This window comes from Rhinolophus ferrumequinum, chromosome 16 (genome assembly GCF_004115265.2).
Source record: "Rhinolophus ferrumequinum isolate MPI-CBG mRhiFer1 chromosome 16, mRhiFer1_v1.p, whole genome shotgun sequence".
NCBI classification, from domain to species: Eukaryota; Metazoa; Chordata; class Mammalia; order Chiroptera; family Rhinolophidae; genus Rhinolophus; species Rhinolophus ferrumequinum.
The window spans coordinates 30,666,549-30,690,503 of record NC_046299.1 but is presented as its reverse complement, the minus strand read 5'-3'; the positions used below and the strand labels follow the sequence as shown (position 1 = coordinate 30,690,503).

Sequence of the window (23,955 nt, the reverse complement as noted above, 5' to 3'; positions counted from 1 at the left end):
TGCAGTCCCACTCAGCTTTATTTTTTTCCTTATAGTACTTAACTACATGACATTATTTATTTGTTCATTGTTTTCTTCTCCTATAATAGAATATAAGCTCCATGAGAACAGGGTCTCTGGCTGCTTTATTGCTGTGATAACATGTCATGGAGCATTATAGAAGGAATTAGAAGGTAACGTTTTCAAAGAAGGGGCTTTTAGCCTAGAAAGTGCTTTTTCCTAAAAAATCTTTTAATTAAAGAGGAATTTTTTTCAGCCTGTCATTTACTTGTATTCAATTTCAAGACCACTTTGGGTTGGGACAGAGTGCAGTTGGTGATAGTATTTTGTATTTTACTAGGAGGTTGTGGGGTGGGGGCCATTTGTGATCGTATTACTTTTTGATCTTTTACTATTTTTTTGTTTTGTTTTTTTCTATTTCTAACTTGCTATTTTGATAAACTCAAAATCTACAGAAAAGTTGCTGGAATAATGAACATCCACATACCTTTCCCTTAGATTTATCATTTGTTAACATTTTGCCACATTTGCTTTCTCTCTCTAGGTATGCATATTATTACAGTTCTCACTGAACTATTTATGTTGCAGGTATGACCCTTCACCTCTAAATACCTAAAAAGGTGATACAATTATCATATTCAGGAAATGTAACATTAATACAATAGACCTATCTCATAGATATCTTTTATAACAATAATATACATGTAACAACAGGAAGGAAATCTCAATCCAGGAAACAGTCCAGGATCACACTGCATTTAGTTATCAAGCCTCTTTAATCTTTCTCAGTTTTTCTTTGTCTTTCATGACATTAACATTTTTTGAAAAACACAGGCCATTTATTTTGTAAAATGTCCCTCAGTGTGGGCTTATTTTATATTTCCTCATGATTAGAGTTAGGTTATGCATTTTTAGCAGAAATATTACATAGATGACAGCCTATCCTCCTAAGTTCATCACCTCAGCAGGTGGTGATGTCAGGTGGTCATGTTAGTAACGACATTAGATTTGCTCACTTGGTTTAGATGGTGTCCAACAGATTTCTTCACTGTAAAAGTACCTTTTTCCCTTTGTAACTCAGAAGTACTCTGTTGAGAGATACTACACAACTATGTAACTATCCTATTCCCCAGCACACTTTCACCTAATGGTTTTAGGATCTCTGGAGATTCTTGCCTGAATCCATTATAACAATGGTGGTTGCAAAATGATGATTTTCTAACACTTTCATTCCTTATATATTTATACGTTGGCATTCTATTGTAAAGAAGAGCTTTCTCTTTACCCATTTGTTTATTTCCTTATTATAAATGGGGCTCATGGATTCTTTTCTGTAAGATCAGTGGGTTATGATCCATTACCATCATTCACTTTGATGCTCATATCGTCAGGTTGACCTATCTGACTGCACCGATCCCTAGCAGCTGGGAAGAGAAATATGTAATCCCAGGAGTAAGAAATATTTTCAGTACGTCCACAGTGCTTCTGAGATTTTAATCGCGTAGGAATCACCTGGGGCCCCAGGTGCTGTGTTCCTAACAAGCTCCCTGGCAATGCTGGTGCCGATGGTCTGGGGACTGCAGTTGAAGTAGCAAAGGTGTAGGAGTCTGTAGGCTGAGCTGAAAGACTTAAAGCATGTCTCGCTCTCCCCGTGTTAGGATGAATACTTTGCCTCATTAACATAGAAGACACTGATTTTTTGAAGTGTGTATGAGTTCTGTGGGGTCGGGGGAGGGGAAAAGAGCCACACGCCAGCTCCTTGATTCTCAGAAATCCTGGTAAGGGGAATGCTGTGTTTCCCTCACTCATGCCTGCATTTCTCTAGAAGTCCTGACTTCTGAGGGAGCTGACTTCAACTCCTGATACCTGGGACGGGGAAATAGTGACAGCCTCAGTGGAGGATGTGTCCCTACCAGCATTCTCCATGAGTCAGATGGAACTTGATTGGTACGAAGGCAAGTTAGGCAATTTGAGCTCTCCTCATTAGAAAAAATAAATAAGCATTCTGTATTTTTTTTGTCTGCAGGAATAATGAGCTTCCTGTCGTTGGCTTTTGGTCATATAATTTTCTTTTTCCCTTTTAAAGCCATTTCTAGACAGATTGTTGTTGCCACTCTGGCCATCTGCAGTTTGCGACCACTACATTCATAAAAATTCCAAATGTATGTGGTATTTTGTATTGCTTAGTAGTCGTGTTGAATCTATTTACATTTTTATCAGTAATCCTTTTTTTTTTCCCTGACATAATGTCATTTACCCATCTGTCATCTGAGTTTTACATTCCCCCTTCGTTTTATTAAGAATGGATGGGATCCACAAGCAAAAGCATCCCTCTGTGGAAGTCTTAGAGGACGCATCAGAAATCAGAGGGCACCTAATATTATGGACTGTTTGTGACTCCCCAAATTCATATGTTGATATCTTACCGCCTAATAGGATGGTATCAGGAGGTGGGCCTTAGGGAGGTAATTAGGATTAAGTGAAGTCGTGAGGGTGGAGTCCTCATGAAATGGATTAGTGCCCTTAGAATTCACAGAGACCTTGCTTCCTCTGCACTGCCCTTGGCCGTATGAGGATACAACAGCAGTCTGCTGTCTGCAACTTGGAGGCAGACAGGTTCTCTCACGAGAACCCAACTGTGCTGGCACCCTGATCTCCAACTTCCAGCCTCCAGAACTGGGAAAAATACATTTCTGTTGTTTATAAGCCTCCCAGTGTATGGTATTTTGTTAGAACAGCTTGAACAGACTAAGACACTTGTTGATATAAAATTATATAGTCATCCTAGTTTAGCAGCTACTAATAAGCACTGGGGAATGAATGAGTGTGGAACCAGTGTGCACGTACCAACTTACTTAACAGAATCTGGAAAATTCCAAAATGAATGTTCTGGTTTGGTGTGTTGTTTGTTTTGATCTCTACTATCTGTATCTTTTGCTGTTTCTGGCATTTAGGTAGATACCGTGTTTCCCCGGAAGTAAGACCTCGCCGGACCATCAGCTCAAATGCGTCTTTTGGAGCAAACATTAATATAAGACTGGGTATAATATAATACTGGGTCTTATATTAATTTTTGCTCCAAAAAACGCATTAGAGCTGATGGTCCGGCTAGGTCTTACTTCCGGGGAAACACGTTAGTATTAGACTTGGGTAAAGCTTGGGTGATTTCTGACTTATGCAAGATTCACAACTTCATACGTCCCAGTACTGTCTCTTAGCTTCTTCTTTCCAGAAGTTGGCTGGCCCCAACTTCCCTGCTGAGAGATGCGAGGCACTCTGCCCCTCTTTGCAAAGGAATCTACCTGCCGCTAGAGCCTTCTGCTCTACCAGAAAGTGCTGTAGCTCTTGGGATCCCTTTCTTGGTTCCAGCACATGCTTATGGAACTATGTGGAGTTAGCAGGGATTTTATTCCCCTTTTCTGAGTAACGTGTTACAGAGGGTGTTTATATAGCCACGCTATGAAAACATTACCTCTAAAAAGCTAACCTGGAAATCTCCTAGTTAGATACCTAAACAAGTAGATACATTTTATATTTTCTTTGTTAGAGGGTGCCACCTTTGTTAGAGGATGATATTGAGATTTCTAATATCAAACTGCATAATTGGCTTAGCCTTGTACGAGGTGATTGTGCCATGGAGGTTCCATAGTTGCTGTAGAAGCATGGGGCTGGCAGGACCTATGGTCTTACAGGACACTATTAGGATATGCAGGAGCTTGGCCATGGGTGGAGACCAAGTCCCTATGGAAAAGAGAAGGACTGTTTCAGCACGTTGAGTGCTAGACACCTGGTACCAAGTAGATCACACCTGCTTTCTGTTATTTGGTCTCTCCTGTAATCTCTTTAAAAAAAAAAAAAAAGTTACTGAAAATCAGAAATGTTTCAGATTCTGACCCAGATCTCTATGTATCTTTATAACGTCTCAAAACCGTGTGTGAATTTTGGTGATCGTAATAAATAGGCGAGCAAGTTTCACTTATTCTCGCTTTCCGATGTAGAAGAATATCTCATTCTGACATTGACAAATTCTCAGACAGGTGAGCGTCTTCACAAAAGCAACTTAGGAGGACTATGTCAGCATCCTTCACAGCGACCCAAACAGTGTTTAACACGGGAGTACTAGGAAGTGTTGGTTAAATAAATGATCCAAAGCAAAAAGGAATGGCAACTGGTGCATTTTATTTTCATTTCCCATCTTACCAGCTTTTTCAAAACATCATTTTGATTCCAACAAACTTGGATCCCTCATTATATTTCCAGTGCTGTGTTTGAAGACTGCTCGAATGTCAGTCCCTGGCTGTTTATGCACGCACATATGCATAGACTGACTTGCTGTATCCAAACACAGAAGTGCCTACCTCGTTGACGTGATCAACTGGGGGAATTAGTTGTTAGGTTGAAGAATACTCTGGAAGGTATGTGCACCTTCAATTTTACCCAAAACATTTTGAGATGATTTCTTAGACATGACCGCATGCTGCATTAATTTTACTCATTGTATTGCTAAGAGGGTATTATAAATTCAGCCAGCATTTATTATTGAGCATCTGCTGGGTTCACCTGTGCTGGGACCTCTCTGTCTCTGCCTTGAGGTTGTTTACTCTCTGACCTGATAGACTGCAGAAACACGAAACATCAATACTACACTAGTTAAATAACAGGTGCATGGACCTCCAGCAGAAAGGAGAGACTCAGATGAGGTGGAAAGGCTGGAGGAAGGAACAGTTTGGGAAGATGTAGAATCGCAGTTGGTCTTAATGGATGGTGAGATGGAGAGAGAGCATTCCATTTAGTGGGGAGCAGTATAAGCAAAGGCTAGAGGTTGGGGTTCACATTGTGTTTGCGAAATGGGGAGAAGCCTGGTCCATTTGTGGAGTAGAGGTTTTGTGTTGGAAAGAATGGAGAGAAGGAGGCAAAGTTTGTGTGGTGCCAGAGGCATTCTCCTACTGCACATCCCAGTGGCCTGGAGGCTGGTCAGGCAGCAGCACAGGGAGGGGCCTTCAGCCGGGGTGCTGGGTTCCGCTCCCGCCTGCATTCTCCCTGAGCTGTGTGGTCCTGGGTGTCAGGCAAACTCTCTACGCCACGGTTTCCTCATCTGTAAAGTGAGGACAGTGATTTTATTTACGTCACAGGGTTGCTATAAGGAGTAAAAGAAATAATCACATGAAGTGGTTAGCACGGTGCTGGGTCCTTGGGAGAACTCACTACACCATTAGTTGTTTGGTAAGGGGGAGGGAAAAGTAGGGGCAGCTTTGCTGTAGGAAGCTAACATTGATTTGCAACATAGCTTTTCCTTTGTTGAAAGCATCATGGGTGGAAGCTTGAAGAGGCTTTGTGGAGTTGCCTTTTGCCTGGATGGAGTTGAAGATGGGAAATTAGAGGTGTCACCACTGTCTCCAGCCTCTACAGGAAGGGATGGGAAAGTGTACAGGGTGATGTGTTGAGCTAAGCCATTCTGGTTTCACTCCATCTCCATTTCACAGATTTTAGGAATGATCATTCTTGGTCACAGTGATTGGCAATGTCCCCTAATAGCAAAAGAGAACTCTTATGCTGGTCAGTTAGAGGAAGTGAATTATTGGGCCAGAAGTAACTGGAAGTTTGTTTGCTTGCCTTTTTGTTTCTTGGTTAATACTTTATATTGTGTACCCAGAAGCGGCTGTGCTGACCAGCATGAAATAGAGAATTTTATCTGAATAAATCAAAATGGAAAATAACTATGAATATCCCTACAATAATTGTGGTGCCTGACTTAGGTAACTGATTCATGCTAATTCTGTTTGTTGTGTTTACACTTTGGGTGGATAAGAAAATGGAAGGCAGTGCTCTCTGTATAAAAGCAGGAATTCTTTTCATACAGTTCCTTGAAGCTTTCTTTTTTTGACTGTAAGATTTTTTTAGCTGAAAGTACGGTAAGTTTGATTTATCTAATCAGAAATTTGAATTTTCACTAAGCTTGTCTTTGTAAAGATATGAATAAGTTGTACTTCAGCCCTGTCTTCATGGTGGAAAATGTATGAAAATTTTTACTGCACGAGCATTCCACTACATGAAGAAACAGCATCTTCAAAGGGTAACATTACAAAACACAGTTTTGTTTATCACAGTGAGTTTGACTTTGGTAAGTGCTACTCGCCTATGTTTTGATTCTGAATATTATAGATGTTTCTGTATATGGTATAGAGTGTCCTTATGTGCAGTTTAAGTGGTTTCAAGGGTCAAGGCTTATAAATGCTAATAGTGCTGGTATAGTGCTCCAAATATAATGCCATGTGTTTACCGACACCAACAGTTCTTCTTTAGTCTTGATGATATCTGGGTCTTATAAAACAGAAAAGAGACAATCAGTTAAAAGTGAGTGTGCTGTATGAAGAAATACCTCTCTGTAGTTCTTAGTCCATGCAGTCTTTAAAATATACTATGCATATGTGTGTACATACAAGATATATGTATATACATATGTACGTATGTATGTATCAAGTAATCTCTGACTATTCAGCTATATGTAACACAAATTAGTTCAGTACCTAGTGATGTCAGTATTAATCTATATCAGATTCCTTTGAACTGATCCAAAAGAATATCTGGAATTAAGTGCGTCCGAAATTGCATTTATTCCCCTCCCCTGCAACACGCAGTTCTGGTGCTGCTGCTCCAGTCTCTGTCTGTGTCGTCATATGGTCATCTTCTCTCTGTGCCTCTGTGTCTTCACACGGCATTCTCCCTGTCTGTCTGTCTCCTGCTCTCATAAGGACACTAGTCCTATTGGGTTAGGAGCCCAGCTGCTATGGCATGACCTCATTGTACCTTGATTATACCTTCACAGTCCCTATTTCCGAATAAGGTCATATTCACAGGTACCAGGGATTAGGACTTCAACATCATGTCTTTTAGGGGAGGACACAATTCAACTCTTAACAGGCATTTAGAATAAATCTATGCTATCTTTAACACTTAATACTTAACGTGTGTGAAATGTGTGTGTTTAATGTGGCGTGTTGAAATAATGACATTAATAAACAAAGTACAGAAGTGTGAAACGTTGGGTATGGGTATTATAAATGTTAACTTAAAAGCGAAGTTCTATTTATACAGTTTTATTACTGACTAGTATATTATTGGATACTTCTAGGGTGAATTAACTTACACGACCTAAAGCCTTCATACAGATATTCATGCCTGTGTTTATAAGTTCAGTTTCTAATTACAGAAATTCTTTCCTTTCCCAGTATAAATGAATACTCCACTTAAAACTTCAGACTTCATTGGTAAAATAGGATTAAAGAATAAATTGTTCAGGAAATACTGTAAAGGAAATGGTAATCTACAAATTTGTAATCATCAAATTCCAATTAGCTTCTTTGTCAGTATAGGTGACAAGCATCATGCTAAAATTTTTAGGAAGTGTGGTATCATTGTAAGCTGTGTAAATCAAGAACAACAATTCTTGACAAAACTCATCTTTTAAAAGCATAAGTGAATACATGTAATTACTTTTCTTCCTTGGATTTTTCTGCAGTTTTCTTAATTTAGTAAATTAAAATGCTGGTGTTTAAATGCTCAAATATCAAAGCCTCCCCTTTTGTAATTCAACAATATAGGTAGTGAATGGAATTCAGTCTTGAGGACTTGTTTGAAAAGTACTTTGAGACTGTTTTACCCTGTTCACAGATTCTTCTTGATTTGCATATAACAGTCATCCAAAAAGCTAGAAGGGGAGAATATCATCAGTACCTGTCAGCTGCATGAATTCCTTTGTTTAGCATCAGAGAATTAGAAGCATCCTTTTTTCTCCTTAGGCTATCCGGCCAAATCTAGTTCCCAGGGCTGCAGTATCCTTATTTCAAACGTGCCTTTCCTTATTGCAGCTGCTGTCCTTTAGAGGACATGGGATGGTGAATTCTCACCACCCTGTCGTTCAGGCCTCTTCTCAGACCAGGCTGCAAGCTGGCCACAGGGAAGCTGGAGTGGACATATACACACCATCCAGCATGACTTGCCCAGATCAGGCCAGCTGGCAGTGCTATCTCTACGTACGTAAGCAGGTACTTTACTCTGCGAAACACTGTGTTTTCTTAGATCAGCATTCTAGAATCCCAGATAGAATGGGAAAATACCTTCTCTTTAAGTGCCACTAGGACTGTTTGGACTGTTTAGTATCTTGAAGTCAGAGGAGTCTAAGTCTGCTAACAGAAGAGAATGTTTTTGTTTAATATTCCTTTTCTCTTTGTTGGTAGACTTTCTTCATTGTCACATAGGAGAAAGATCAGATTATGGCAAACCCCTCCCCCCAGTCCCTGATACCACCATTCTATTTTCTGTCTCTATGAATTCAACTACTCTAAGTACCTCATATAAGTGGAATCATGTAATAGCTGTCCTTTTGTGACTAGCTTATCCATCATTTTTTCAGTTGAAGGAAACGTGCTTTCCAGAAGTAGGAAGAGTCCAGCTTTGTTCCTGACTGATTCACCACTTGACTTGGTCCAGGGTAAGCTGATCAACTCTTTTTAATGTTCTCAACTCTAAAATGGTACATCTTTCTCTGAAGAGTACAGGATAACATCATGATATTAGTAAATTAAAACTCAAAAGCAAGATCTTAAAATTTACAGTGGAATAGCAGTCACAAAAAATATTAACATTGCAGTTCAGGTATTGACTTCCAGTATTTTGGTGTAAGAGAACACAATTAATACTCAGAAAGTGACTTTGTGGGCATTAGAGTTAGAGCCAAAGATGAAGGATGATGATTCAGGCCTCTGATCCACTCCTGGTAGGACCAGGCACACTTCTCTGGTAATTAGTTCAGAGTTTGCCAACTTCAGTGTCTCCCTGTCCGAGACGGTGTTGCCTACACACTGCCCACATCTTGCCCTCTGCACTTCCCTTTTGTGTGCTTTTTGCTCATCATTCTTTTCCTATTTACACAAAGTTATTTCAGACAGGATGCAATGTAATTGATTAGGTTTTAGTTTACTAAATATAGTCACATTTCAGTCCTGAATCCCTAAGACTGTAGCCAGGTCACTTAGTTAGAGTTTTGAGTGTTCACACAACTCTTTAGACATCTGTGTACGTGCTATTTCTTTATTTCATCTTGAGATGAGTAATTTAAGCCATGATTTTCATATTTTACTCATTTACCACTTAGAGAGAAATGTTATTTTAAAATTCTTGTAGGGGGAGGAAGGGCACCTGGCAAGAAAGTTAGGTGACTAACTGTTGCCTCCATGAACGTCCTAAAAGCAAACAAATTGTACTCAGGCATTTGTTCTAAGTATTTGTCATCAGGCCTTCAATTATGTCCTAATTTTTCATTGTTTTGTCCAAATAGCAGGAGAGGGTATAGATAGGAAATTCTTAAAATTAATTCAGCAAGCATTTGCTTGCTTACTATGTACTAAGTGCATAATTTGTATTGTTTCATATAATCCTCTTAAAAACTCCTGAGATATGTACTTTTATTATATCCATTTAAGTGATGAGAAAACTGAGACACAGAATAGTTCTTTGCCTATGACACAGCCAGGAAGAGAGATTGTGCCAGGATTTGAAAGTGAGCAGTCTTGACTGTAGAGTGAGATTTCATTTATTTGCTGGTTCATTCCTTCATTCAACAAATATTTAAAAACAGCCTATTGTGTTTTAGACTTGTTTCAAGGGATATAGCAGTAATGCTAAAAGCCTTGCCCTCACGGAGTTTGTGCTCTGTTAACCACTTTTCTATGAAGCCATCTTGTATTCTCGTCATCCTCTAAGATGCTTTGATACTGGTGCGTTTTTCAGCTTCTCATGAAGAAGTTACCAAAGGAAGGTTTGCTAAGTGGTGGGAGCTTTTCCAGTACGCTAGGATAACCTCTTTCAGCAGACATAGTTGAAGAAACCGTTGAAGACAATACTGTTTTTTTCTTCCTAAACTATCAAGGACAAGTTATCACAGCTTCTGAGACTGTTGTACAGCTGATCACCTTGAAAGTTAAGAATTAAGAATGTCTATCTTACATAGTAGCTAATGTCCCCTGCTTTGATTAAGGTCAGTTTTCTCTTAGCTTTTCTGCAAACCTACACAAAAATCAACCAGTATCTTAGTCATTAAGTCTTTGAATAGTTGAAGACAACACTCATATGCCTTTTGTTTTCAAGAGTGGTTTTGTTGTTGTTGTTGTGTTTGATGCAAGACAGAATTGTGAAGTACAAGAGAGAACGTCGTCTTTGGTGGTTTGCCATCCTCTTTCAGATAGTCTTCCTTTCCTCCTGCTGGCTCTCCAGCGTCCCTCCCAGCCAGCAAAGTGTTGCAGTTAATATCCTGGTAAAGTGTTAATTCATAACTAAAGCCTCCTGTCCTTCCCTGGTCTTTCTTCTATTTTATGGACTAAGAAGTCTACTAATCCTTGCCAGCTGGGAACCAATAGCTCAAGAGATAGCTCACAGGACTAAATGATGACCCTGCCTGTAGAATTTGCATTTTAATGGAAAACATTTCTGCTACCTCTTCATTTGAGGGGAGTGAATAGAGATTGAACACACCACTTCTGCAATGTTGAACTAACCCCAATTATTAAGCATTTGGGGGGGACTGGTTTTCTTTGTATAATTTTGAATTTCCCCATCTTGATTTTTAAAATGGGGTGTGATAAATATTGAATGCAGAGGAAGAAGTACTTTCAGACCATTGCATGCCTTCTTTTCTTCTGTGTCCTAGCTCCACTACCATGCCTGGTGTGTCTTATTCATTCCACAGACATTCCTTGGATACATCTTCGTATCAGGACCTCTACTGGGTGGTACAGGATTACTAGTTAGTATTCAACTGCTGGTGGTCCACAAATTACGACTTATACCTTATGTGGTTTATTTACAGTTTTTACAGTTTACAATTTATAAAACAATTGCCTTGTCTCATTTAATCTTCTATATGCTCATTCTAATAGCACATAAGTAAATATAGAGAATCTTCCCTGTAGACCAGTGATTAAGAAGATAATCTCAATTTTCATAGGAAGAAAATGAAGCCAAAGGAAGTTAAGTGACTTGCTCTGACTAAAAACTAGGTTCTCTTGACTCTGAGTCTAGTGTCCTTTCTTCTACACTATAGCTACCTGTAAAATCAGGACTTTTTCAATTCATGTGCCTAATCTCCTCTGGTATTTGAATGTTTATGTTACTAAGTTTCAGTAATGCATTTGCCCCAATTAAATTTCATATCTTCTTTTTGGTAGGGCTTTTTTTCCTCCTAACATCTCTACAATCACTCCTAATTTAGAAATCATCTACATTCAGATTTAACGGAATACATAGTCTTAGTTTCTGCATTTCAGTTATTTGTTCATTTATGATCCTCAGAGATTTCATCTGACCTCCCAGAATAACAGCTGTGGTTCTGTAATGTTTTAAAATATCATAGCCCTGATGACTGGAGTAAGTCTAGTTTTTCCTTATAGTCTGTACCTAGCTTTTCAGTTACAGTTTTTGTTCTGAGGAAGTAAAAATGGAACTTGCTCCAGCCAACTGTTGACATCACAGTAAAGAAAATGCAGCTAGTTTTTCTGCTTCTCAAAGGAAAAGAAAAAAATTGTCAGTCTGTTTCTTTAGCATAATGTATTTAAAGCATTTTAAAATATTTAACTGGTTGCAGTCTTTCACAGAGTAATCTTGTCCTTATGCCTAAGGCTATTTATCTGTACTCACTTTTAGTATATTGACTTAATTTCTTTTTTTTCTGGCTTTCTCATTTATTTTTCTTCATCATAGCTTTTGGTCTTTTGCCTTGCTGCCTTTGTAACTGGCAGTCTTAAGCATATAGGACTAATTTCTTGACCACCCATGGTACTCCATCTTTCCAACTCGAATTTTTGTCATTTGATCATGTTCCATTTAACACTTTATTAATAAATTTGGTGTATTGCTCCATAATTATTTCTTGTGGATAAGTCTCTACTCCCTGGTGTGATTTTAATTAGTTGTCCTAGAGGGCAGGGATTATGCCTTAACACATCTTTTGTAAAGATCCCCCCGAGAAGAAACCAAAGAAAGAATACACAGGATGTGTCTTAGAGTGTGTGCAATTATTCAGCTTTTCAGTCAATATTTATTTAAATGCTTACCGTTTGCCATCCGCTCTGCTAGGGAAGCACAGGCAAGTGATGCATCCTCAGGGCTTACACACTAGTAAGAGGTTCCGACAAGTAAACCAGGTAACCCAATGCAATGTGATGGGGGCCTTGAGAGAATTAGTGCAAGTTGTTATGTGTGTGGTGTATGTATATTGAGGAATCTTGTGCAGCTTTGGGGTGTCCAGGAAGGTGGCCTTTGAAAGCAGTTGATACTGAAACAATAAATAAGAGTTGGCCAGATTTAGCAAGGGGGAGGAGAGGTGAGAGATTCGGGACAGGGTGCTTATTTGAAAGAAGACCCATCTCTCTAGCCAGAGGGTAAAAAGTTTCGTAAGGGCTGCAGCATAGAGTTCAAGGGAGAGGCTGTAGAAGTGACAAGGACCTGGGACAGGCTTAAGTGTTTGGCTTTATCCTAAGAACGGGAGATTTTTTAAGTGAGGGAGCAGCATGATCACATTTGTAGTTAGAGTCCTCGGGCTGTGCTGTGGAGAATGGTTTGGCAGTGAAGAGCTGTAGGGAGACTCTGCTGAAGAGTTCATTGAAGTAATGGAGGGTAGAGACGATAGTAATCTGAACCAGGGCAGGTTAAGTGGAAGGATTCAAGAGACATTTAGTAGAGAGAGTCCTTGGGAATTATTGATTGCAGAGGAGGGGTGCATTAAGAGAAAAAGAGACATGGTCCAGGGTGATTGGAAGTACTTCAGCTCTCTGTTTCCCGCTCATTCCTCCATCATTGATTTTAGGCAGTCATAGATTTTGAGCTGTAATATCCATGGCCTTAAAATAAATACATCTGGGCCCAGTAGGACACTTGAACTTTTAATATATTCTAAAATCTCTGTAAGAAGACTTTTAGATTACAGAGGGTAGTTTCATGTTAGAGATATTCCATGTTAAAAGATTAAATAGCATACTTAGATATATAAAATAATTTACAATATTGAAAAAGTCATCTTATTTAATTTTTCAGGGCAATGTAAAGATACCACCTTATTTTAGAAGTGTTATGCCATCAAACAACAGTTCATTGAAGATATGTTTATTAAACAAGGAAGTAATGTGAACTTTTCAGTATAGAATTACCCATCCATTGCCCAGCCTTAACTGAAATAAAAATCTAGACATAAAATGTAAAGTAATGAAAACATTTGTTAGGTACACAGGTAGCTCCAAATAGTTTTGAGGGTTATCAAGAGCCATTTGTGGTTCCCTGGAGGAATCTCAGTCAATAATCAAGTGAAATAAGTCATCTCTTTGGGATTATGCTTCTTTGATAGGAAATTACCAGTGGCCACTTCACTACTAAATACCACCTAGGCGATTATTTCCCTCCATTCGTCTCTCCCTTTGTTAATTGTTTCTATACAGAGCTCCCTTAAATTCTTGGACTTGCTAAGTTCTCTTGAGAGGTATAAATAATATTGAACTGGCACCTTTGTTTTGGTCTTGGCTGTACCATAATCAGCTTTGTAATTATGAATTTGCCACTTCTTGGGATCTTGGTTTCTACATCTGTAAAATGAGAAAGCTGAAGTAGATTAGTGATAAGGGGACTCCCAGCTATGATTCTTTTATCTGTCTTTTCTTTTTCCTGGTCTTGTATATCAAGTTGCTTCCAGGCTTTTGTTTACTTGAGGGTCTCACTGGTACTTGAGATTTGTTATCAGAGCCTCCCCCTCATATGAGGCTACTGTGGTTTGTTCCAGGCCCCACAGTCAGAACCAAGGGACTAATGGGTGAGTTACTGGAAAGCAGTCCCAGGGGAGGAGAGGCAACACAGCAGCTGAATGAAAGTCTTATGTTTGATTGCTTAGAATTTAAACCTAGGTCAGATAACTTCCCCCTTTGTAACATTCTCTCTTGCCTTTTATTATTATTTTTAACCAGACAGGTGTTGAGTTTTTTATTTGTTTGTGTTTTTTTGGTGTGTGTGTTTGTGCATTTTTTTTTTTTCCTTGCAATGGGAAAGGTAGGGTGGTTGCTGAAATGGGGAAAGGAAAAACCACTGAACATTTTTTACAAACCATGCTGCCTCTAGAGACACAAAGCACAGATTTCCTTACAAAGGTTGTAATTCTCTCCAAGTCCACCATTAGCACTTGTGATTATGGCCGCCCACCTCCACCTTTCTCTTCAGATACTGCTCTATAGCATATTCATGGCTTCCCTACCTCCATTGCTAGTAAGTCTTTCTAATATCCATCCTCAAACTCATTTCCTCAGGGAATGCTAATTAACCCCCCTTACAATGTTGATCACCAATCACAGGTAAGCCCCCTGGACTTCAGTATTATTCTTTAAGAATATATTTATAATAAGATCACATGCAAAATAGGAAAATACTGAGTCATACTGTATGTGTTGCATATATGTATATGTAGTATATACAGTAGTATCTTCCAGTCCATATATTAAATACACTAGAAATAGGGTGACTTTTCACATATTCATCCGTTTAGTCTCCAAGATGAAAGATCTGAAGAAATCCTTCAGTTATAAAGTCATTTATAACAAGTCATTGACTTGTTTTCTGTGCTCAGTGTGATGGCTGTGACTTATTGAAGTTGACCCACGTTGGAAATTGGCATGAGTACTTTTGCCTTAAAAATGTGGTCATGGAAAGCTGTGTCAGAAAATGTATCGCTCCTGCTATATTAAAAATGGTCATTTTAAATGTTATGTCCACTCTATGTAAGTTTAATTATAAATTGGATATTTTAAAAAGCTGTCCTGGTCTCCTTTTTGGTGTATTTTAAATTTGAGATGGATTGCTGAACACCAGTACAGCTGCTGGACTAGTGGTCATTGGGTTCATTGGTTTGCCACTAGAGCCATCTTCACAATCTATCACTCTGGTAACAAGGAAGACCAGGTGACTCCTGTCAACTGGAGCTAAGGCAGGTTACAGTTGCATTAATTCCCACCCCCCACTCAGGAGCCATCACTGCTCTCACTTCTATAAAAGCAAAGATGATGTAATTGCAACACCTTTTTCTCTTTCTAATACTACACAAGATTGAAAGCTGCTCTTTCCTGATTCCCTTTAGGATGTTAGTTTTAACTTTTGCTTTACCAGTGAAGACCACACTGATTTGCCTGCTACCATAGGATTACTGGATTACAGTTTTCTAAGAAGCAAAGAACCAGGTCTAATTTATGTTTAGCAAAATAGTGGCTGCGGTAGAAATTTGTAAGTTTGTGGAATGCAGGATAGGATTGAATGACTTTGAGGAATCCTTTTAATATATGATTTGAATACACTTTTTGCAATGCATAGTCTTTTGTAGATCTCAAAGTCCATTGGGTTTTTGTTTTGACTCTTGCAAAGTCATAAATGTTTACCTTTCCTCTAAAAACCCGCACCCTCACTGCAGTCCTGCTTGCTTACAGTTGTCAACAATCATGCTCTCAGGACCCACCCCACAGTGATAAGTTTGTTAGTGATTTTTAAATAAGGTGCAAATCAAGGGCCGCGCCCAACACAGGTGGAATTGGCTTGGGGAAGACGCACGCAGCCCAGTAGACAATTTCTTAGGGTGACTCATTCTCAACATTGACCATTGTTTTTAAATCTGCCAGGGAACATATCCCAGACATTGTTACGATGAAAACAACCGGGAGGGGTTGCTGGTGGAGAGAAGAACCGAGATAAAATTTGGCTAAAGCTACGTGTCGCACTGGAGCTGCGGCTGCAGGGCGGGAGGGGCGGCCGCGGCACCTGCGAGGAGCGCGGGCTGGCGGGCGTGGCCTGCGGGCGTGGCGCCGGGGGCGTGGCCAGCCAGCGGCGCCGGCGGTTGAAAGGGGGTGGAGTTGCCCTTGGAGGCGGCACCGGCCCTGGGCCCTGAGGCCCGCCGCGCCCTATCGGGCCCTAGCCTAGTGGCCCCGCGGAGCCGGCGCGCTCCCGCCTGCAGGGGGAGGGCGGTCGGGGCGCCGGGACCGGCCAGGCCGCGGCGGGCGCTGTTTCTCTTTCACTTTCCTTCCCTGTGAGGCCGGCGCGCTGGCGGGTGAGGAGCAGCGGCGGCCGCTGGGTAGGTACCGGGCGGGCTTGAGAGCGGCCGAGGGGCCGGGACCCCAGCCGCCCCCGCGCTCCCCGCCCAAGTTTGCGCCGGGAGCCGGAGCGGCATCTCCAGGCACCTGCCGAGGTCGGCCCGGTCTGGAACCGGGAGAGTCCTTCGGAGGCGGGGGTGGGCGGCCGGACTTTGGGGGCTTCGGGGCGCGGCCTCCTCTCGGGGGCGGAGAAGGCGGCGGGCTGCGGGCGCCCGGCCGCGGGAGAGGCGGAGCGTCCGGCCCGGCCTGAACGGCGCGTCCGCGGGGCCCGGGCACCTGCGGGGCGGGCGGGGCGGACTTGTGCTTGGACCGCCCAGGGAGGTATCGCAGGGTCCCGCCGCCGCAGGACGCGGAAAAGTTCCCTGCCGCCCCTGGCCAGGCACTGCACACACTTGCTTCCTTTCTGTCTTGGTGACAGGGCTCTGTGGTTTACGACCTTAATACCCACCCCAGGTCGGGGACCGTGCGTTTCTTCTTTTAGAGAACTTTCTCTCACTTGGGGCTTCCTGGCAAACCTGTGGGAAAGGCAGGGCCGTTAATCCCGGTGTCTAAGGAAGGAGGCCGAGACCCGGGCACGGATATTAAATGCTTTGCTGAAGGTCAAACAGGGCTAAGGACCAGAGCCCAGACCCCTGTCTGTGAATCATGCTCTCTTTCTGTTACACCATCCACACGATTTCCCCAGCGGACAGGATGATAAACACGCAGAACGTATTACGTGCACATTCTCAATGGTGATGTGTGAATGGAATGATTCCTTCAGTTAGACTTACCTATGAGTGAATAGCTAAGATAGAAAAGTTTCGTTTTTCAGAATGAGCTTAGGAAATCAACTCCTTTTTCATGTCATGTTTTCTAAGAGGACACGTTTGTTACATGAAATGTTTAAAACTTTTTTTAAATAACTTTATGTACAAGCCAACTACCTATGCTAAACTTTTCTGGAAAAAAGTTACAGTTTTTACTGTGTGCTAGCTCTATATATATTGTCTGATTTAATCTTCACCACTTTAGGAGGCTGGCCCTCTTTTCATTTTACAATTAAAAAAAAACAAAGAGGATAAGTTACATTGCCCAGGTTGTACATTTACTAAATCTATCAAAATCTATCAAAGATTTTTGCGGTCTAATAGAGGAGATAAAGACTATGTAACTATAAATCAAAATATGTTTTAAAAAAGTGTAACAGGAATAAGGGTTAAACACCGTGGAAAGATTACTCTGAGGATAGCACTAGAGAAGGGTTTTGAAGGATAGGTAGGATCTAGACAGAGAAGAGGAAGGGCTTGTTGAATACTGGGCATAGAGCTTGCAGAGCGGACTGTGGGCGAGAGTGAGTGATCCTTCAGTTTTCCTGAATGTTGAAGGGTATGCTAAGGTCAGCCTGAGGAGAGTCTTATGCGTAGATGACAAGCTAAGAAATTTAAACATTAAGATGAGACACTGGCATTCTTTGTCATTCTTTCTTTGACATTCTTTCCTAACCTGGTAGCAGAATATAAGATGGACTGAAGGTGGAGAGGTAATATACTAGTAGGGTGGCTGGGGATGGAGTGGAAAAGGACATCAACTTGATTTGACTACTGACTGGATGTGGGGCATAAAATGGAAATAGGGAACATTTTAATAGGCACAATAATGACCTCAATTTTGAATCCTTTAACTTGTATTCACAGGAACTCCTAATAGAGCAGTCAAGCAGATAGTTAAAATGTATTATGAAGAAGTAGAGATACCAAAATTGGAGTTAATAGCCTTGGATATCATTTGTGCAGAAGTGCTAGTTGAGGCTCCAGGATTGGATGAGTTTGTCATTGTTCTGAATTAAATTGTAGCAGGTTTCAAATTAATGTTACAGTGAGGGAAATGTTCTATTCACTTGTTCATCCAGTTTGGAACATGTAACACTTGCTGCTAATATAATGATACTACTACAGTGTGAAGAATTTGACACCTTTTTCTTGTCTTTTACGTTATTGTGGAAACAGATATGGGAAAGCAGAACCACCAAAAGGAGTGATGACCAACGATCTCATGATAGATCTGGATGATAGTTCTCATGCCTCAGGATATCCAGTTGGGAACTCTCCAGCTCCTGGGATCAGACTTTCATCCACTTAAAACCCTTCTTTGCCTGAACTACTAAAACCAGTCCTAGCTAACTACGAATGGCTACCCAAAGGAAACACTTGGTGAAAGATTTCAATCCTTACATCACCTGTTATATCTGTAAAGGGTACCTGATCAAGCCAACTACAGTGACGGAATGCCTCCATACCTGTAAGTAATCTTTATGTCATGTACCCATCACACTTGGTTGGGTCACACTTGCTGTTTTAAAACTACCACATTTGTTTTTATCTAGATTTTAACTTTTAAAACGATGAGTATTCTAAGAATTTCTTTAAATATATTTTCAGGATTGAATTTGTCATTGGGATACAAGTGGCATGAAGTTATTCTTGTATTATTTAAATTGTGATAGTTGATTTATCTGATTTTAAAATGTACTAAAAATCATAAGCATATTATCGGTTATAGTTTTTCAAAAAGTAAACTACTTTTTATTTTAAAAATTGTACTGAAGGAATTAATCTACTCGGGTTTTATTAGAATATGCATACTTTCAATTGTTTTTTTTTTAATCACTTTATTGAGGTATGGTTGACACACAAAAAGCTGTACATATTTGTGCTCACTTCTGCAGCACATATACTAAAAAGCTGTGCGTATTTAATGTATACAACTTGATGAGTTTAGAGATATGTGTACACCCTTGAAACCTTCACCACATCTGTGCCATATACCTACTTATCACCTCCAAAAGTTTCCTCCCATGCTCTTACTTATTATTATTATTTTTGCGATAAGAACACTTAACATTAAATATATCCTGTTAGAAAATTTTAAATATACAACACAGTATTGTTAACTATAGACACTGTGCTGTACAGTAGCTCTCTAGGACTTACTTATCTTGTATACCCGAACTTTATAACCTTTGACTAATAAGCAGCAGCCTCAGCATCACCTGGGAACTCAGGGCCCCCCCCCCCCAAATGACTGAATCAGAAACTATGGGAGTGGGACCAGTGGTCTGTGTTTTTAACAAGCTCTCCAGGTGATTCTGAAGTACTCTCAAGTTTGAGAACTGTTCTAATATGATCATATCTGTGGAACTCCTAACAAGTTTCTTTTTCTCACCTGTCCTTTCAGTAGAGGAAGAGAAACTTTTATAGCCACTTATGCCAGGATTTCACATACTTTTTGTTTTTTTGCTATTATGAATTTATTTTTCTATTTTAATGAAATTAATTCCAGTAAGTTCTAACTTAATATCTATTATGTGTACAAAAGTACATACTTCATATATATATATATATATACACACATATATACACATATGTGTATATATATATGTATATATATATTTGCTTTTATTTTTAGTTTTACAGTAACTTTGAAGCAGTTTGAAGTGGTTGTGGGGAGAGAAAGAGGATATGGAGATTATCTTCATTTTGTGGGAATAGAAACTAAGAGCGAAATACCTTGCCAAGTCCCACATCTAATGAGTGGTAGATCTGTATTTAACTCCAAAGCCTGTGCTCTTTCTAAGATAAAATGGTGCCCTTTTTAAAAAAAAAAAATCCTCTTTTTCAGCTCTGCTGAACTACTTATTTTAAATAGGAGTGCAAAACAGAATCAATACCCATTAGGGCTTTAGATAAGGCAATACCTGGAAATGGTTAACATGGCAAATTTTATGTTATATGTATTTTACAATAATAATGATGATGATAATAATAATAATAATAATAATAATAATAATAATAAATGGAATCACCTAGGAAGCTGTTTAAACATACACATGCGCTCAGAACTCCACCTGGAAAGGTTTGGTGCGTAGTGTGGTGCGGTTTGGGCAGGTGTATTTTGGAAAACCTCTCCAGGTGATACTGGTATACACTCCTTTGGGGTATTATTGGCCCATGCTATTCAATTGGCAATTAACTATGGGCAACTAATATACTTTTGCCCAGTATCATTATTTAACTTGAACAATTACCAGTTAAATATCATCTAACAGATGTGTGGATGTGTGCCATGCACCATTCTAGGCACAGAGGATACAGCAGTGAACCAGATAGTAAAATCTTTGCTCTTACGAAGTTTTAGGGGAAACTAATAATAAATACGAGTATGTGCCATGTTAGTGATAAATGCTATGAAGAGGAACAAAGAAGGCCGGTAGACAGGAGAGATGGGGTTGTTTTATGTAGAGTGTCAGGAGCAGCCTCTTTGATGTGATGACATTGAACAGAAACCTGAAGGGATTGAGCTCTGTGAATATGTGGAAAGAGCATTCTAGGCAAAGGGAAAATGAAGTATAAGGCCTTGAGGTGGGCATGCCCTTGGCAGGTTCAAGGAAGAGCAAATCAGTTAGAAGGCTATTGCTGCAGGTCAGCTGAAAGGTGATAGGGCCTTCACCCAGGGTAGTGAGGTGTGAGATGGAGGTGGGGAAGAGTGATTGGATTGGGGATGTTTTCTGGAGGAAGAGTGGACAGGATGTGGCTACTCTAGAGTGGGGACTTTGTCTTACACTTCCATGTTTCCCACTGTACCAAGCATGGTACCTGGACATGGTCTGTAGACTGTTTTGCTGCTTCTAACATTTGTACATTGTTGTTATATTTGAATGTGTCCAACAATAACTGCCAATTGTTTGGGAGATGCGAAGAAAGCACAAATTCTCTTTCTACCTGTATAATGCAGATTTTATATCTCTTTTTCTGAAAGAAAAATTTTATTTGGAACACAATGAAGTCCCAACTTAAGTGTCACTTTTTAGGAGGGAAAACAAAAGATTCTGCAAGTATAAGCAATCAGTGTATAAGCAAGGGTTATGTTTGTTTGCAACAGCAATTTAAGATCTAAAGGGGTAAATGACAGTCTGCATAAGTCATTCTGGCCTGAAAAACCCCTTGGCAGTCATCCGGCCCCTTTACTGAGAGAGAATGAACATGGCAGAAGTGTGATTAAAAGACCGTGTAAAATCATAAATGTGGCTTTTTATCATCAACCGAGAACACAGAACAGAATAAAAGATGAAGGAGTCAGCTACCTCAACACAGTGTCTGAGGAGACCCAAGGATTGTGTAGTGTGGATCTTTATGTACTTTCCAGTCCATCGATTTCTATGTGGTTTTTTGTTATTGTTGTTTGTAGTTATATTAGGGCTTATAATAAGGCAAAAACTATCCCACTTGCAAAATATCCCCTAATTTTTATTGATAAAAATTAGTACCACAAAGCAGAGTTCCTTAGTCATTGGCTTGTCTTTGATGTTACTTGGTTTTCTAATATACGAGGTGTGATCAAACAATACAGTGAATGTTTAAATTTTAAAAAGTTATTACAGTAAAAGACACATTGCCATTAATCCCCCTCGAAATACTCCCCCTCGCTTCGAACACACTTATCCCATCGTTCTTCCCACTTTCTGAAGCAGTTTTGAAAGTCCTCTTTCATGAGTGTCTTTAGTCGTGCTGTCGTGGCTGCCTCAACGTCCTGCATCGTTGTGACTTTGGAGAAGTGTCAGAAGTCTCATGGTGCCAGATCTCGTGAATAAGGTGGATGAGGACACACTGTAATGTTTTTATTTGACAGAAATTGCCATACCAGAAGCGATGTGTGACATGGAGCCTTTCCCGTTGTGATTTCCCGTTGTGAAATACGGTAAATGCTGCTGCTGAGTGCCATCCACCAGAAAGGCAGGGATCTTCAAGACAGGAAGTGATATGTTGAATCTTAGTAACAGTGTGTGATAAGTTTCACCTTGATTGGTGCAGTCAGTCAGATGTGAGCCAAGGTTGAGAGAAGGTGTGTTTAAAAGTGTGCTGTAAGTCGTGGATCATGAACAATGCATTAACATGAAATGGACAAATGGTTTGATCCTCCATCATGACAGCGCTCATGTCACACATTGCTTCTGGTACAACAATTTCTGTCAAATAAATACATTATGGTGTGTCCTCATCTACCTTATTCACGGGATCTGGCACCATGCGACTTCTGACTCTTCCCCGAAGTCAAAATGACCATGAAAGACAAACACTTTGAATCGATTCAGGACATCGAGGCAGCCACGACAGCACAACTAAAGAGGACTTCCAGAACTGCTTCAGAAAGGGGCAAAAATGATGTAGTAAGTTTGAAGCAAGGGGGAGTATTTTAAGAGGAATGGCAATGTGTCTTTCACTGTAATTTTTTTTTTTTAATTTAAACACTATTTTTTAATCACACCTCGTATAATGTGGGACAGATATAGTGGTATTGTGGTTTGGTATCAGTATAAAATAGAAAAGTAAGATGGCCAAATGGGACAGGAGGAAAGTAAGAAGTGTTAAGTGACATTGTGGTAACCTGTGTTATTTTCAATCTTGACTTAGTCATATAGAAAGAAAATCTTATGAAGATAACTTTGTACAAAGACTATACAGTTTTATGATTATACAATAAATATGAGTAAATAATGGTTCTTAGTATAAAAACTAATAATAAATATAAAGATTTTGGTCTTGTTCAAATTTGAAATACGTAAATAGAGCTTTATTATTGGTGAGCAAAACCAGGCATGGAATCTGCCCTTCTGGACTTTCTGGTCAAGTGAGGAAAGAGTAATCAAGTTAAGCAATTTTATCCAAAATAAAATTGGATGCTGATAATTATGATGAAAATCATGAAACAGAATGATATAATAGGTACGTGTCAGGATATTGTAGCAGAATGGAATGCAAGAGAAGAAACTAAAGTGTTTTCTGAAATTCCTAAAGCCATAGGCCCTAGGCCTTACCAGGCAGGGACGTTAGTTTTGGGGCCGGGCTGCAGCAGAGGTGCATTGGGGTGGGAAGTAGGGATCATGAGTGGCTCTTCATGCTTTGATACGGATAATATGTGAAGTACCTTTACTCTTCTTTCAAAATACTCTGCAAACGCAATTTGGCTCTTTCTCCTCAAATCAGATCGGTGGTTGCTGTCCCATTCTCCCATTGAGAAAGTCTGGAACTAACACTGCCTGGCTTCCCTGTAGATGTAGAAAGAAGGACCAAAAGCACCCGCTGGGTGGCTGAGTGCAGCAGCCTTTGATGTTCTCAGTACTCCAGCTGGGTGGAAGGAGGAGAAGGAGGCAAGCCCCCGGAAAGGCAGGGGGAGGCAGAGATGGCCAGGCAGACTGTGTCCCAGTCTCCTGGCAAAGAGTTGGGGGGAAAAGGCTTATAAAAGGGAAGGCTTAGCCTTCCCTTCAGTAGGCTAAGGACAGTTGATGAAAAGATACAATTTTAAAATAAGGTAAAAATTTACAACAAATGAGTTTTTAGCTTTAAATGATCACTTAATGCTGGAGGAATGAAATCTACATTAATATGGTTATAGGCCAAAGCGATAATTTTAACAACCCAACAAACCTAAGGAAATCAACATATTCACACAAATAATTATTGAATTATTTAAAATAATTAGATGTTGGGCACTTTGCTAGCCACTGGGGTAGAGTGGTAAAACACAAAGTAAATTTGGAACTTCTTTCAAGAAAATTTTCTTGTAAGCTTTCTACATGTGTATTTGGATCTATCTTTTCCTTTTCTGTATGAACTCATGTACTCTGAGACATCAGCTATCTGTACTGATATCTCCCAAATCTTTATTTCTGGCATATCCCTTTCCTCTAAGCTTCAGAATCCTACTGGATGTCCACTTGGAACTCATCATACCTTAAAATGAATGAATGGAATTC

General features: G+C 40.0%; 1 protein-coding gene across 6 annotated transcripts in view; it reads left to right on the top strand.

Moving 5' to 3' along the window:
* PCGF5 (polycomb group ring finger 5) overlaps nt 1-23,955 on the top strand; it is a 107,525-nt gene that overhangs the window by 29,907 nt on the left and 53,663 nt on the right. Inside the window, exons 1-3 of one of the 6 annotated variants that reach the window (XM_033130442.1) lie at nt 7,783-8,045; nt 8,420-8,491; nt 18,152-18,443. In XM_033130442.1, coding sequence (XP_032986333.1) covers nt 18,332-18,443 — 112 coding nt within the window. In that variant the 5' untranslated portion in view covers nt 7,783-8,045; nt 8,420-8,491; nt 18,152-18,331. Of the gene's footprint in view, nt 1-7,782; nt 8,046-8,419; nt 8,492-15,948; nt 16,145-18,151; nt 18,444-23,955 lie in introns of those variants that run through there. The other 5 variants (XM_033130441.1, XM_033130445.1, XM_033130446.1 and 2 more) reach the window with 5 other exon arrangements.